At 43.9% G+C, this 14,149-nt stretch overlaps 1 protein-coding gene across 3 annotated transcripts in view; it reads right to left on the bottom strand.

Annotated features, from left to right (window-relative positions):
• map3k1 (mitogen-activated protein kinase kinase kinase 1, E3 ubiquitin protein ligase) overlaps nucleotides 1-14,149 on the bottom strand; it is a 48,892-nt gene that overhangs the window by 13,640 nt on the left and 21,103 nt on the right. For 2 of the 3 annotated variants that reach the window (XM_024381776.2, XM_024381778.2), the window contains exons 2-7: nucleotides 6,925-7,075; nucleotides 6,028-6,246; nucleotides 5,614-5,814; nucleotides 3,946-4,062; nucleotides 3,360-3,511; nucleotides 1,334-1,458 (exon numbers count right to left, since the gene is read on the bottom strand). In XM_024381776.2, coding sequence (XP_024237544.1) covers nucleotides 1,334-1,458; nucleotides 3,360-3,511; nucleotides 3,946-4,062; nucleotides 5,614-5,814; nucleotides 6,028-6,246; nucleotides 6,925-7,075 — 965 coding nt within the window. The remainder of the gene's footprint in view (nucleotides 1-1,333; nucleotides 1,459-3,359; nucleotides 3,512-3,945; nucleotides 4,063-5,613; nucleotides 5,815-6,027; nucleotides 6,247-6,924; nucleotides 7,076-14,149) is intronic. The other variant, XM_024381777.2, reaches the window with a different exon arrangement.

Below are 14,149 nucleotides of genomic sequence, written 5' to 3'. Positions count from 1 at the left end.
TCCCCCAGTTTAGAAAAAAGGACAATGCACTGACTGGCTGTCAAGGAAGTCAATGCGCCAATAAAATGGAGCAACAATTAGACTGGAGTTGAGAGAGAGAAGAGGGCTAGGGCCTGGGCACGAACGTGACAGACTATCGAGAGGGCTGTATAGGGCTGTGTGTTTAATGGGAGTAAGTGGAGTGGCGTGTGGTGGTGCTTGCTGGACTATAAAACCTTCATGGATGACTGCATGGAGTCACTAAATGTCAGACGAGTCCATGTCTGAGGCCGGGCCACAGAGACCCAGGTCTTAAGCAGTCAGTCGGTCGATGTTAGGGGAGGTCGCTAACGGCTCGGAGCCTATTAGAAGATGCCCCTTCACAGAGTCAGCCTCTGTTTGACGAGGTGTGGGGTGAATAAACATGTATTTTGAGAGAAGCTGATACAGTGAAATGGCACTAAAATAGACAGAGTAGAAGCTCTGAAAGTCTTGTTTTCACTTAGTGCTTTTCTTTACCAGTTGAAGTAGTTGGTGTACAGTGGTAGTGCCATAATGGATATATATGTGCATAGTGTTCCTAAAAGCAACTACAACAGAATACCATATGCCCCTCAAATAGAAAAATCTGGACCTTGATGCCAGTTTAACTGCTTTTTAAAAAAGTATTCTTCCCCTCTAAATCAGGGACAGATTTAGACCTGGGACACCAGGTGAGTGCAATTAATTATCTGGTAGAACAGAAAACCAGCAGTACTCAGGACCTCGTAGAGTCAGATTTCAATACCCGCCTTATGAACTAACCCTAAGTGTTACTGGGGTAAAACTATTTTGACTATGTCAGAGCTCACCTTGGCTTAGATGACAGGAACAATATTACACTGTACACATGTCAAAAGTTTAGTTGAACTTCTGATAGTGTACTGTAGTACTCACAGACATGCAGTCTTTTGATAGCGTACTGTAGTACTCACAGACATGCAGTCTTTTGATAGCGTACTGTAGTACTCACAGATATGCAGTCTTTTGATAGCGTACTGTAGTACTCACAGATATGCAGTCTTTTGATAGCGTACTGTAGTACTCACAGATATGCAGTCTTTTGATAGCGTACTGTAGTACTCACAGATATGCAGTCTTTTGATAGCGTACTGTAGTACTCACAGATATGCAGTCTTTTGATAGCGTACTGTAGTACTCACAGATATGCAGTCTTTTGATAGCGTACTGTAGTACTCACAGATATGCAGTCTTTTGATAGCGTACTGTAGTACTCACAGATATGCAGTCTTTTGTTAGCGTACTGTAGTACTCACAGATATGCAGTCTTTTGATAGCGAACCGTAGTACTCACAGATAGACATGCAGTGGTGGTGCAGCTTGTTCCTGCAGCCTTCCTCACACACAGTCAGACTCTCCTCATCCAGCATGTCCAACAGACAGATAGGACACATCTGCTCCTCTTCATCCTTCAGACTACTGACAGAGAGAGACAGAGGGGGTGTGAGAGAGAGAAAGAGACACACAGAGGGGGATGCAGAGAGAGATGGGAAAGAGAAAAATAAAGGACATATACCTATACACACACACACAGCTAAAAAAAATAAAGGGAACACTAAAATAACACATCCTAGATCTGAATGAATGAAATATTCTTATTAAATACTTTTTTCTTTACATAGTTGAATGTGCTGACAACAAAATCACACAAAAATGATCAATGGAAATCAAATTTATCAAACCATGGGGGTCTGGATTTGGAGTCACACTCAAAATTAAAGTGGAAAACCACACTACAGGCTGATCCAACTTGGATGTAATGTCCTTAAAACAAGTTGAAATGAGGCTCAGTAGTGTGTGTGGCCTCCACGTGCCTGTATGACCTCCCTACAATGCCTGGGCATGCTCCTGATGAGGTGGAGGATGGTCTCCTGAGGGATCTCCTCCCAGACCTGGACTAAAGCATCCGCCAACTCCTGGACAGTCTGTGGTGCAACGTGGCGTTGGTGGATGGAGCGAGACATGATGTCCCAGATGTGCTCAATTAGATTCAGGTCTGGGAATGGGCGGGCCAGTCCATAGCATCAATGCCTTCCTCTTGCAGGAACTGCTGACACACTCCAGCCACATGAGGTCTAGCATTGTCTTGCATTAGGAGAAACCCAGAGCCAACCGCACCAGCATATAGTCTCACAAGGGGTCTGAGGATCTCATCTCGGTACCTAATAGCAGTCAGGCTACCTCTGGCGAGCACATGGAGGGCTGTGCGGCCCCCCAAAGAAATGCCACCCCACACCATGACTGACCCACCACCAAACCGGTCATGCTGGAGGATGTTGCAGGCAGCAGAACATTCTCCACGGCGTCTCCAGACTCTGTCACATGTGCTCAGTGTGAACCTGATTTCATCTGTGAAGAGCACAGGGCGCCAGTGGCGAATTTGCCAATCTTGGTGTTCTCTGGCAAATGCCAAACGTCCTGCACGGTGTTGGGCTGTAAGCACAACCCCCACCTGTGGACGTCGGGCCCTCATGGAGTCTGTTTCTGACCGTTTGAGCAGACACATGCACATTTGTGGCCTGCTGGAGGTCATTGGCAGATTGGCCAACAACCTCCTTCCCTCAGTAAGAGCATTGAAGATGGGTCGTGGCTGGGTCTTCCAGCATGACAACGACCCGAAACACACAGCCAAGGCAACTAAGAAGTGCCTCCGTAAGAAGCATCTCAAGGTCCTGGAGTGGCCTAGCCAGTCTCCAGACCTGAACCCAATAGAAAATCTTTGGAGGGAGCTTAAAGTCCGTATTGCCCAGCGACAGCCCCGAAACCTGAAGGATCTGGAGAAGGTCTGTATGGAGGAGTGGGCCATAATCCCTGCTTGCAGTGTGTGCAAACCTGTTCAAGAACTACAGGAAATGTATGATCTCTGTAATTGTAAACAAAGGTTTCTGTACCAAATATTAAGTTCTGCTTTTCTGATGTATCAAATACTTATGTCATGCAATAAAATGCAAATTAATTACTTAACCATACAATGTGATTTTCTGGATTTTTGTTTTAGATTCCGTCTCTCACAGTTGAAGTGTACCTATGATAAAAATTACAGACCTCTACATGCTTTGTAAGTAGGAAAACCTGTAAAATCGGCCGTGTATCAAATACTTGATCTCCCCACTGTATATATAAAAATAACGGCCAGGGCAGAAAGGGAAAGAGGAATGGATGTTGGACCAATGTGTTAAACCAATGCTTGACCCTCTATCACATCCAAATAAAAAATTTGACACCACTTATGTTTATACAACTTGGTGGTATTCAAGGGCCTTCTTGCATAATGTTTTACAATACAACATCTGTACCCTGTGTGTGTGTGTGTACACTACCTGCTGTCATTGCTCGAGGCGCCAGAGTTGCTGGACGGACAGGACGTGTGGGGGTTGGACATGCGCGACACAAACTTCTGAATGGTGTTGCGCGACGGCGCCTTGATGCGCGAGCTGCGGCGATTGTGGTACTTCTGGAACAAGCTCTCCACCTGGAGACAGTGCCACAGTTAGCAGTTGTAGGGAGAAATTTGCCCTAGACGCTGATCTTGGGTCAGATTAGCATTCTCTCTACTAGTGGTAAATGGTAAAGTATCTACGTATTCAAGTGCATATCTAACGTGCATTCAAGATGGTTAAGTTAACATAAATTAGAAATATTCTAGCTTTGAAGTTTCTTTGGAAATTGGTCATTACAAAATGGGTTTAGTTAATCATGTATGCCCTTCTCAAACTATTGTTTCGACCTGAAGCATACTGTGCTGGTTTCGGATATCCCCATTTTCACATTGTCCTGGTTTCAGCAACTATGGTGGATCCTTAAACAGGCAAGCACGGTACAGCTCAGTTTGCTCAGCTCAGTAGGGAGAAAGGGGAATTACACAGATTGGTTACAGGGCATGTCGGTTGGTTGCTGGAAGGTTACCTCAAAGTTTTTGAGGGTTTTCCTCCAGAGCAGGGGGTCTGAGGGCTCCAGCTGGAAGACACGGAGCATGACGAAGAGGACGTGGATACAGAACGCCCCTCGGCCACAGCTACAGGTCTACAGTGAATGGAGAGAAGGACAGCAGACCGGGGGGTTACTCACGTGTGTGTGTGTGTGTGTGTGTGTATCTACATACCAACACCGCACTCACAAACACACGCGCAGACACACACAGATGGCCATAAATGGTCACACAGACCGATACAGACCTGCTGATCCATCTGTCCCAAATAGTACCCTATTCCCCCACATTGGACAATGCTCTGGTCAAAAGTAGTGCCATTTGGGACGCAAGCCTTTAGTAAGAGGAAGCTCTACATCGCTCCATCTCTACATTAGCGATGGAGCATTTACCCAGCCATTTGCTACTGTAGCGATTACCCGGCCATTTGCTACTGTAGCGATTACCCGGCCATTTGCTACTGTAGCGATTACCCGGCCATTTGCTACTGTAGCGATTGTGCGATTACCCAGCCATTTACAAACGATAAATCGCTCCAGTAGTAAATGGCCGGGTAACGCTCCAGTAGTAAATGGCTGGGTAACGCTCCAGTAGTAAATGGCTGGGTAATCACTCCATCGCTACAGTAGCAAATGGCTGGGTAAACAAAAAGAGCCTGCCAATGTACAAGTGAAGCAAATTGTTAAAGTAACTGTCCAGTGTTTCCAGATTGATGAAATATGACCTATAATTACTTACAATACGAGTAAAATGGTTTTCCTTCCAAAAAAAATGGTAATTAGGTTCTGTATGTTAAAAAGCAACAGAATAGTGTGGGCATATATTGGTCATAAAAATATTAATGCGAGTAGACCGCTGATTGGCCAGCTCATCCTCCTTTAGACCGCTGATTGGCCAGCTCATCCTCTTCAGGAGTATGATGTCATACTCTGAGAAAATAGCAAGCGTTCTTGTTGAGATACAAGTTTGAGGTGTGGTTTTTTAACAGTTTTTTTTTCAACTACAAGTACAACTACATATGGGGATATTATTTTTTGATGATATATAGTATTATATCGTTTTGACAATATTGTAATATTTTTTCTGCACTGGTCTCCTCAGGACTGTAGGGGAAGAAAATTGAATCGCAATAAAATCACAGTATCAAATTGCAACACATAATCGGCCCCTAAGTATCATGACAATATCGTATCGTGAGGTCCCTGGCAATTCCCAGCCCTGTTATTTCTCCAATTTATGCTTTGGCCACACATACGAGTATAAGATGAGTCAACAACATTATTTGGGTATGAGTGAACATAATACAAACTTTTAAAAGTGAGATTTTCAAATGAACAGTTACTCTACCCCCATTGCTGTAAACACAATTTGGTAAAAGCTGGAGCCGTTGTGGCAGCCAAGCCTCAATCTAGCCTGCCAGTTGGAATCTGACAATCTTCCATCAGCTTAATCAATTCCCAATCGACCCCAAGTCTAGACACTTGTATATGTTTGAAATGTCTGTATCGGTATAATAGCTGATAACACCCATCTAATCCTTTTAATATCTACACAAATACATAGAGGGTAGAGGGAGTCGATTTGAAAATTAGTCTTGATTCTGTTTAAATCTTCATTGGTCTGAGTGGACTTCCAGCACTTCCTACCTGTGGACCAATGAACACCCTGTATTTGTTGTCGGGGCTGTCTCCTCCAATCAGAAAGGAGTTGGGGCCTATCTGCTGCAGTAGGTAGAGGCGAGCCCTCATGACCTTGTTGACGCGGCGACTGGTCTCCTCAGGACTGTAGGGGGAGAAGCCGTCTGGGGAGGGCGCCCGGCGAGGGGGCGTCACCCTGCCACTCTGAAACTACACAACATCAGATCAAGACAGCTTCAGAACAATAGTTACATGGGTATATTATACTGTCACCAAATAGTCACTTAGGACTTTATATTACTATGATAGTTTTTACAGTTCTTTAAACCCCAAGTGAAGAGGCTTGATCAATGTTATATTATCATCAAAATGTTTTTATGCCTGTGCATTGTGTGCGCGCTACGTCTGTGTGTGGCTAATCACCGGCACAGGTGAGGCCCTCTTCCTGCGCACCCCGGGGGACTCAGGCTTCCCACCGGCCCTGCCAGAGGAAGAGGAGGAGGAAGAGGGGGGTCCAGGGGAGGGGCTGCGGCGGCCTCTGCTCTGCTGGGGGGAGGAGCTGGTGGGTGCATCGGCTCCGACCTCTGCCCCTTTGCAGCCCGCCTCGCTCCCGTCCGGTCGCAGGGGGACGGGCTTCACCACCTGACGGAGAGAAGGAGAGGGGGTTAATATGCGGTTGGGGTAGGCCAAATGAGGCCTAAATGACAGTAGAGTCCCTTTACAGTGGAACGTTCAGACAGACATTTGTTATGTAGAACAAGCATGCTTCTCTGACATGTAGAACAAGGAATCGTATCAGCTCTATCCATGGCATTTCTATCTGCGACGTTGGTCAACTGAACACGGGTCTGTAGATCTGGTGGAAGCATTGACATTTCCACGCAGCCAATCGGAAGGCATGATATAGCTATATTACCATAATACATATATCCATCTAATCCTCTCAGAAGAGTGCCAAGACTAGAGGTCGGGGGCTAGAGGTCAGGGGGCTTGAGGTCAGCATGTGTGTGTGCTGTGAAAGACTAGGTGCAACATAATGGTGCAATGCCCAGGGTTGGACATGTCCAATTCTGCTCGATTTCAGACATGAAAACAACCTTTATTTCAAAGCATTAACAGTATCAAATCAATCTTTAGAGTAGTGAATATTTAAGAGTTGCTTGGATCTATAAATGTTAAGCGTGGCACAGTAAGCTAAGTACACACACGTGGTGTTCTCTGTGTGTGTGTATGTATAGACCTACATGTTTATGTAGTATTATAGCCGTGTGTGCACGTGTTTGTTTCTGTGTCCATGTGTGTCAGGCTGCAGCAGCTCACCACCGGGCCCCTCCTGCTACGTCTCTCCAGCCACTCGTGCTTCCAGGTGGGCATGCAGGTGGCCTTGAGCTTCTCCCGGATCATCCGCTCCTCGGGCCGGTCTTCCATCTTCTGCAGACCCCGCAGGGTATCCTTACTCTCCATGTCGCGACTACAGAGAAACCACAGAGGGGGAGGAGTTAGACAATGGCAACTGCTTGGCATCTGACCGCAAGGCACTACAAAGGATAGTGCTTACGGCCCAGTACATCACTGGGGCTAAGCTACCCGACATCCAGGATCTCTATACCAGGCGGTTTCAAAGGAAACATATCAACAGGCTGATTAAACAGCATGATCATTACACGTGCACCTTGTGCTGGGGACAATAAAAGGCCACTTTAAAATGTGCAACATATTGCCACCGATGTCTCAAGTTGAGGGAGTGTGAAATTGGCATGCTAACTGCAGGAATGTCCACCAGAGCTATTGCCAGAAAATTGAATGTTAATTTCCCTACCATAAGCTGCCTCCAACATCATTTTAGAGAATTTGGCAGTAAGTCCAACCAGCCTCACAACCGCAGACCATGTGTAACCATGCCAGCCCAGGACCTCCACATCGGGCTTCTTCACCTGCGGGATTGTCTGGGGTGGGGGGTGCTGAGGAGTATTTGTCTGTAGTAAGCCCTGATTGGCTGGGCCTGGCTGCACCCCTGCCTAGTCATGTAAAATCCATAGATTAAGGTCTAATTAATTTATTTAAATTGACTGATTTCCTTATATTAGCTTTAACTCAGTAAAACCTTAGAAATTGTTGAATTGATATTTTTGTTCAGTGTATGTACATATATATCTACCTTAAGTACCCCTGCACAGACTCGGAACTGGTAACCCGTGTACAGGGCATGAAACTCTTTGGTCCACCATGATTGTTGCCATAATTACACCAAACACTTTTTTTTTTTACGTTTTTTTTTTAACAGATGAGCATGCTTTGTAATGTTTCTAAAACAAATGTATTACTAGTAAGTGGTAGATTGCTAAATGTTTACATTTGAACCAAAATATTACTGAGACAAATGTTCAGCTACTCCCTTCAAGGGCGGGAGGTTACCATGGCAATGGGGGCACTAGCTGCTCAAGTTGTTAGTGACACAGAATCTGACTAGTAGCCGGTGCCTTCAGTTGAAGCAAAAAATCAAACATTGAAAAACAACCTAGCTCGTGAACAAAACAATGTAAATAGTCAAGACACAGAAGGACAAAGTCTCACTTTAGTAGACTTGAGTAAATTAGACAAACTTTACTGCCTGTGCGCAGCACTTCCAAAATGACTTCCATCTCAGTGTGTACAGCTCCCCAGCCAGGTGTTGCTGTGTGTCACGGGATGGATAGATATATAAGTCCTAGTTCTTTGTGTGATTAGCTACAAGCTATGAACCAAAACAACAGAAACACATTGAAAACAGCTACTGCAGCATTTATTTAGCTGTAAATGTGCTCATACTTGGCAGGTGGCGTGTGTTCACCCTGCCATATAGCCAAGTTAATCATTGTGTATTTATTCCTCGTGTTATTATTTTTCTAATATTTCTCTGCATTGTTGGGAAGGGCCCATCAGTAAACGTTTCACTTTGTCTAAAACTGTAGATTTGGTTGACAATACCCAGCAAACTAGAAACATTCCCAGAACATTATCCAAGATTCCCATGATGTTCTAGTTAGGGTTCTCTCTTACATTAGGTTGATAAACATTCAGAGGATGTTTTTAATAACATCTTTATGTTTAACATTCACTAAAATATTGTGCACAACATTATAAAAACCACCACAGAACATTCCCCCAAAAGTTATCATTGGGTTTCCAGGTAATGTAATAATAATAATGTACCAGTAATGTTTTCCCAGCAAACCAAAATTGGTTCTGTGAAAGTTCCCAGAACATTCTTTAGCTCACGGCAAATGTTCTCACAACACACATTCCTGGTGATGATTATAGAAGGTTTGTATAAAATATTTGATATTGTTGCAAAAATGTTACTATAAAACATTTTAAAAAGGTTACCAGGATGTTTCATAAGGTTGTGGGACCAGTCTGGTGAGAACATTGTGGGGACATGACAAAAGATACCCTACCGGTCAAAAGTTTTAGAACACCTACACAGTCAAGGGTTTTTATTTTTACTACATTGTAGAATATTAGTGAAGACATCAAAACTATGAAATAACACATATGGAATAATTTAGTAACCAAAAGTGTTAAACAAATCCAAATGTATTTTATATTTGAGATTCTTCAAATAGCCACCCTTTGCCTTGATGACTGCTTTGCACACGCTTGGAATTCTCTCAACCAGCTTCATGGAGGTAGTCACCTGGAATGCATTTCAATTAACAGGTGTGCCTTGTTTAAAGTTAGTGGAATTTCTTTCCTTCTTAATGCATTTGAGCCAATCATTTGTGTTGTGACAAGGTAGGGGTGGTATACAGAAAATGGCCTTACTTGGTAAAAGACCAAGTCCAAATATGGCAATTACTTTAAGACATGAAGGTCAGTAAATACGGAACATTTCAAGACCTTTGAAAGTTTCTTCAAGTGCAGTTGCAAAAACCATCCAAGTGCTATGATGAAACTGGCTCTCATGAGGACAGCCACAGGAATGGAAGACCCAGAGTTACCTCTGCTGGAGACAATAAGTTCATTAGAGTTACCAGCCTCAGAAATAGCAGTCCAAATAAAATGCTTCAGAATTCAAGTAATCAAATCTAATTTTATATGTCACGTGCCCCGAATACAACAGGTGAAATGAAATGCTTACTTAGACTCTAACCAACAGTGCAAAAAAGGTATTAGGTGAACAATAAGTAAGTAAAGAAATAAAAACAACAGTAAAAATGACACCGGTTAGTCAGGCTGATTGAGGTAGTATGTACATGTAGATAAGGTTAAAGTGACTATGCATATATGATGAACAAAGAGTAGCAGTAGCGTAAAAAAGGGGTTGGCGGGTAGCGGGACACAATGCAGATAGCCTGGTTAGCTATGCAGATAGCCGCGAGCATAGCTCGTCTGATAGGCTCGTGTCACTGGGCAGCTTGCGGCTGTGCTTCCCTTTGCCACATAAGACGAGCGTCAGAGCCGGTGTAGTACGATTCAATCTTGGCCCTGTATTGACGAGTTTGCCTGTTTGATGGTTCGTCAGAAGGCATAGCAGGATTTCTTATAAGTTTCCTGGTTAGAGTCCCGCACCTTGAAAGCGGCAGCTCTACCCTTTATCTCAGTGTGAATGTTGCCTGTAATCCATGGCTTCTGGTTTGGGTCTGCACGTACAGTCACTGTGGGGGCGACGTCCTCGATGCACTTATTGATAAAGCCAGTGAGTGATGTGGTGTATTCCTCAATGCAATGGGAAGAATCACGGAACATGTTCCAGTCTGATAGCAAAACAGTCCTGAGGTTTAGCATCTGCTTCACCTGACCACTTTTTTTAGAGCGAGTCACTGGTGCTTCCTGCTTTAATTTTTGCTTGTAAGCAGGAATGAGGAGGATATCATTGTGGTCGGATTTACTAAATGGAGGGCGAGGGAGAGTTCTTTACGCGTCTCTGTGTGTGGAGTACAGGTGATCTAGAATTTTTTACCCTCTGGTTATACATTTAACATGTTGATAGAAATTAGGTAGAACTGATTTTAAGTTCCCTGCATTAAAGTCTCCGGCCACTAGGAGCGCCACCTCTGGGTGAGCGGTTCCCTGTTTGCTTATTTCCTTATACAGCTAACTGAGTGCGGTCTTAGTGCGGGCATCCGTCTGTGGTGGTAAAAAAAACAGCCACGAAAAGTATAGCTGAGAACTCTAGGCAAATTGTGTGGTCTGCATTTTATCACAAGATACTCTACTGCGAGTAATATTGACGGTAACGGCAGCTTTCCCACTAGCCCTCTGCGTATCCTTACGAGGCACCCCGCTCTGTGTCCTCTGTACCTGCGTCTCTTCCTCTTGCAAATAACTGGGATGTTGGCCTTGTCAGGTGTTCGGAGAATGTCCTGTGCGTCCTGCTTGTTGAATAAAAAAATCTTTGTCTAACCCGAGGTGAGTGATCGCTGTCCTGATATCCAGAAGCTCTTTTTTGCCATAAGTTACGGTTGCATAAACATTATGTACAAAATATGTTACAAATAACACGAAAAAACAAAACAATAATAGCACAATTGGTTGGGCGCCCGTAAAACTGCTGCCATTTCTTCTGGCGCCATTTTACCTCAGACACATCTTAACAACAACTGTTCAGGAGACCGTGTGAATCAGGCCTTCATGGTCGAATTTCTGCAACGAAACCACTACTAAGAAGGACATCAATAAGAAAAAGAGACTTGCTCGGGCAATGAACATTAGACCGATGGAAATGTGTCCTTTGGGCTGATGAGTCCAAATTGGAGATTTTTGGTTCCAACTGTGTCTTTGTGAGACGTGGTGTGGGTGAATGGATGATCTCGGCATGTATATTTCCCACCGTGAAGCATGGAGGGGGGGGTGTTATGGTGTGGGGGTGCTTTGCTGGTGACACGGTCGTGATTTATTTACAATTCAAGGCACACTTAACCAGCATCGCTACCACAGCATTCTGCAGCGATACGCCATCCCATCTGGTTTTTGCTTAGTGGTACGCTCATTTGTTTTCAACAGGACAATGACCCAACACCTACAGGCCGTGTAAGGGCTATTTGACCAAGAAGGAGAGTGATGGAGTGCTGCAACAGATTACCTGGCCTCCACAATCACCCGACCTCAACCCAATTGAGATGGTTTGGGATGAGTCGGGCCACAGAGAAGGAAAAGTAGCCAATAAGTGCTTAGCATATGTGGGAACTCATTCAAGACTGTTGGAAAAGCATTCCAGGTGAAGCTGGTTTAGAGAATGCCAAGCGTGTACAAAGCTGTCATCAAGTCAAAGGGTGGCTATTTGAAGAATCTCAAATATATTTTTATTTGTTTAACACTTTTTTGGTTACAACATGATTCCATATGTGTTATTTCATAGTTTTGATGTCTTCACTATTATTCTACAACATAGAAAAAAATAAAAATAAAGAACATCCCTTGAATGAGTAGGTGTTCTAAAACTTTTGACCGGTAGTGTACGTTCCCAAAATACAAAAACTGTCCAGTTGTGCAGATGAGACAAAGAGTGCAAAAAACATTCACCTGATGTTCCAAGAATGTTCCCAGAACACATCGTCTGTCCTTTAAAAAGGCTCCCAGAACATTTCATTCGGTTGTGGTAACATTGTGGGGAAATGACAAGAGATATTGCATGTTCCCAAAACACAGAATATGTCCAATTGTGCTGACATTCAGAAAAAATGTTTGTATCAGGATGCACAAAATATTCCTCTGATGTTGCAAAAATGTTAACAGAACAGCCTTTTCTTTCTTTCTTGAATTTTACCCCCTTTTCTCCCCAATTTCATGGTATCCAATTGTTAGTAGTTACTATCTTGTCTCATTGCTACAACTCCCGTATGGGTTTGGGAGAGACGAAGGTCGAAAGCCATGCGTCCTCTGAAACACAACCCAACCGCACTGCTTCTTAACTTCTTGGTGACAGGGGGCAGTATTTTCACGTCCGGATGAAATGCATGCCCAAATTCAACTGCCTGCTACTCATCCCCAGAAGATAAGATACGCATATTACTAGTAGATGTGAATAGAAAACACTCTCAAACAGTTTTAGAAACTTCAATCATGTCTGTGAGTGTAACAGAACTTATTAAGCAGGTGAAACCCTGAGGAAAAACCATTCATATATTATTATTTTAGGTCACTCATTTCAATGGGTTTTCATTGGGAACCCAGATTTCTAAGAAATTAATCGAACAAAAGGACCATTTGTGATGTTTATGGGACATATTGGAGTGCCAACAGAAGAAGCTCAAAGTTAAGGCATGATTTATATGTTTATTTCTGCGTTTTGTGTCGCACCTGCAGGGTTGAAATATGTTCTCTCTTTGTTTACAGAGGTGCTACTCAGATAATAGCATCATTGGTTTTTGCCAAAAAGCTTTTTTGAAATCTGACATGTTGGCTGGATTGGCTGGATCACAACACGTGTAGCTTTAATTTGGTATCTTACGTGTGATTTCATGGAAGTTTGATTTTTATAGTAATTTATTTGAAGTTGGCGCTCTGCATTTTCTCTGGCTTTTGGCCAGAGAGGTTAACACAGCGCGCATCCAACCCAGAAGCCAGCCGCACCAATGTGTCGGAGGAAACACCGTGCACCTGACGACCTGGTTAGCGTGCACTGCGCCCGGCCCGCCACAGGAGTCGCTGGTGCGCGATGAGACAAGGATATCCCTACCGGCCAAACCCTCCCTTGCGCGGACAATGCTAGGCCAATTGTGCGTCGCCCCATGGACCTCCCGGTCGCGGCCGGCTGCGACAGAGCCTGGGCGCGAACCCAGGCGATGCAGTGCCCTAGACCACTGCGCCACCCGGGAGGCCACATAACGGCCTTTTCTAACTCCCAAAATATGTACAGTTGAAGTCGGAAGTTTACCTCTCCACAAATTTCTTGTTAACAAACTATAGTTTAGGCAAGTCGGTTAAGGACATCTATCTACTTTGTGCATGACAAGTAATAATTGTTTACAGAGAGATTATTTAACTTGTAATTCACTGTATCACAATTCCAGTGGGTCAGAAGTTTACATACACTAAGTTGACTGTGCCTTTAAACAGCTTGGAAAATTCCAGAAAATTATGTCATGGCTTTTGAAGCTTCTGATAGGCTAATTGACATCATGAGTCAATTGGAGGATGTATTTCAAGGCATACCTTCAAACTCAGTGCCTCTTTGCTTGACATCATGGGAAAATCAAAAGAAATCAGCCAAGACATCAGAAAAAAAAAATGGTAGACCTCCACAAGTCTGGTTCATCCTTGGGAGCAATTTCCAAACGCCTGAAGGTACCACATTCATCTGTACAAACAATAGTACACAAGTATAAACACCATGGGACCATGCAGCCGTCATACCGCTCAGGAAGGAGACGCGTTCTGTCTCCTAGCAATTAACCTACTCGTGCGAAAAATGCAAATCAATCCCAGAACAACAGCCTTGTGAAGATGCTGGAAGAAAAATCTACTATAGTATTTATATCCACAGTAAAACTAGTCCTATATCGACATAACCTGAAAGGCCACTCAGCAAGGAAGAAGCCACTGCTCCAAAACCGCCATAAAA

This window comes from Oncorhynchus tshawytscha, linkage group LG20 (assembly GCF_018296145.1).
Source record: "Oncorhynchus tshawytscha isolate Ot180627B linkage group LG20, Otsh_v2.0, whole genome shotgun sequence".
NCBI classification, from domain to species: Eukaryota; Metazoa; Chordata; class Actinopteri; order Salmoniformes; family Salmonidae; genus Oncorhynchus; species Oncorhynchus tshawytscha.
This window is presented reverse-complemented; position numbering and strand designations above follow the sequence as displayed.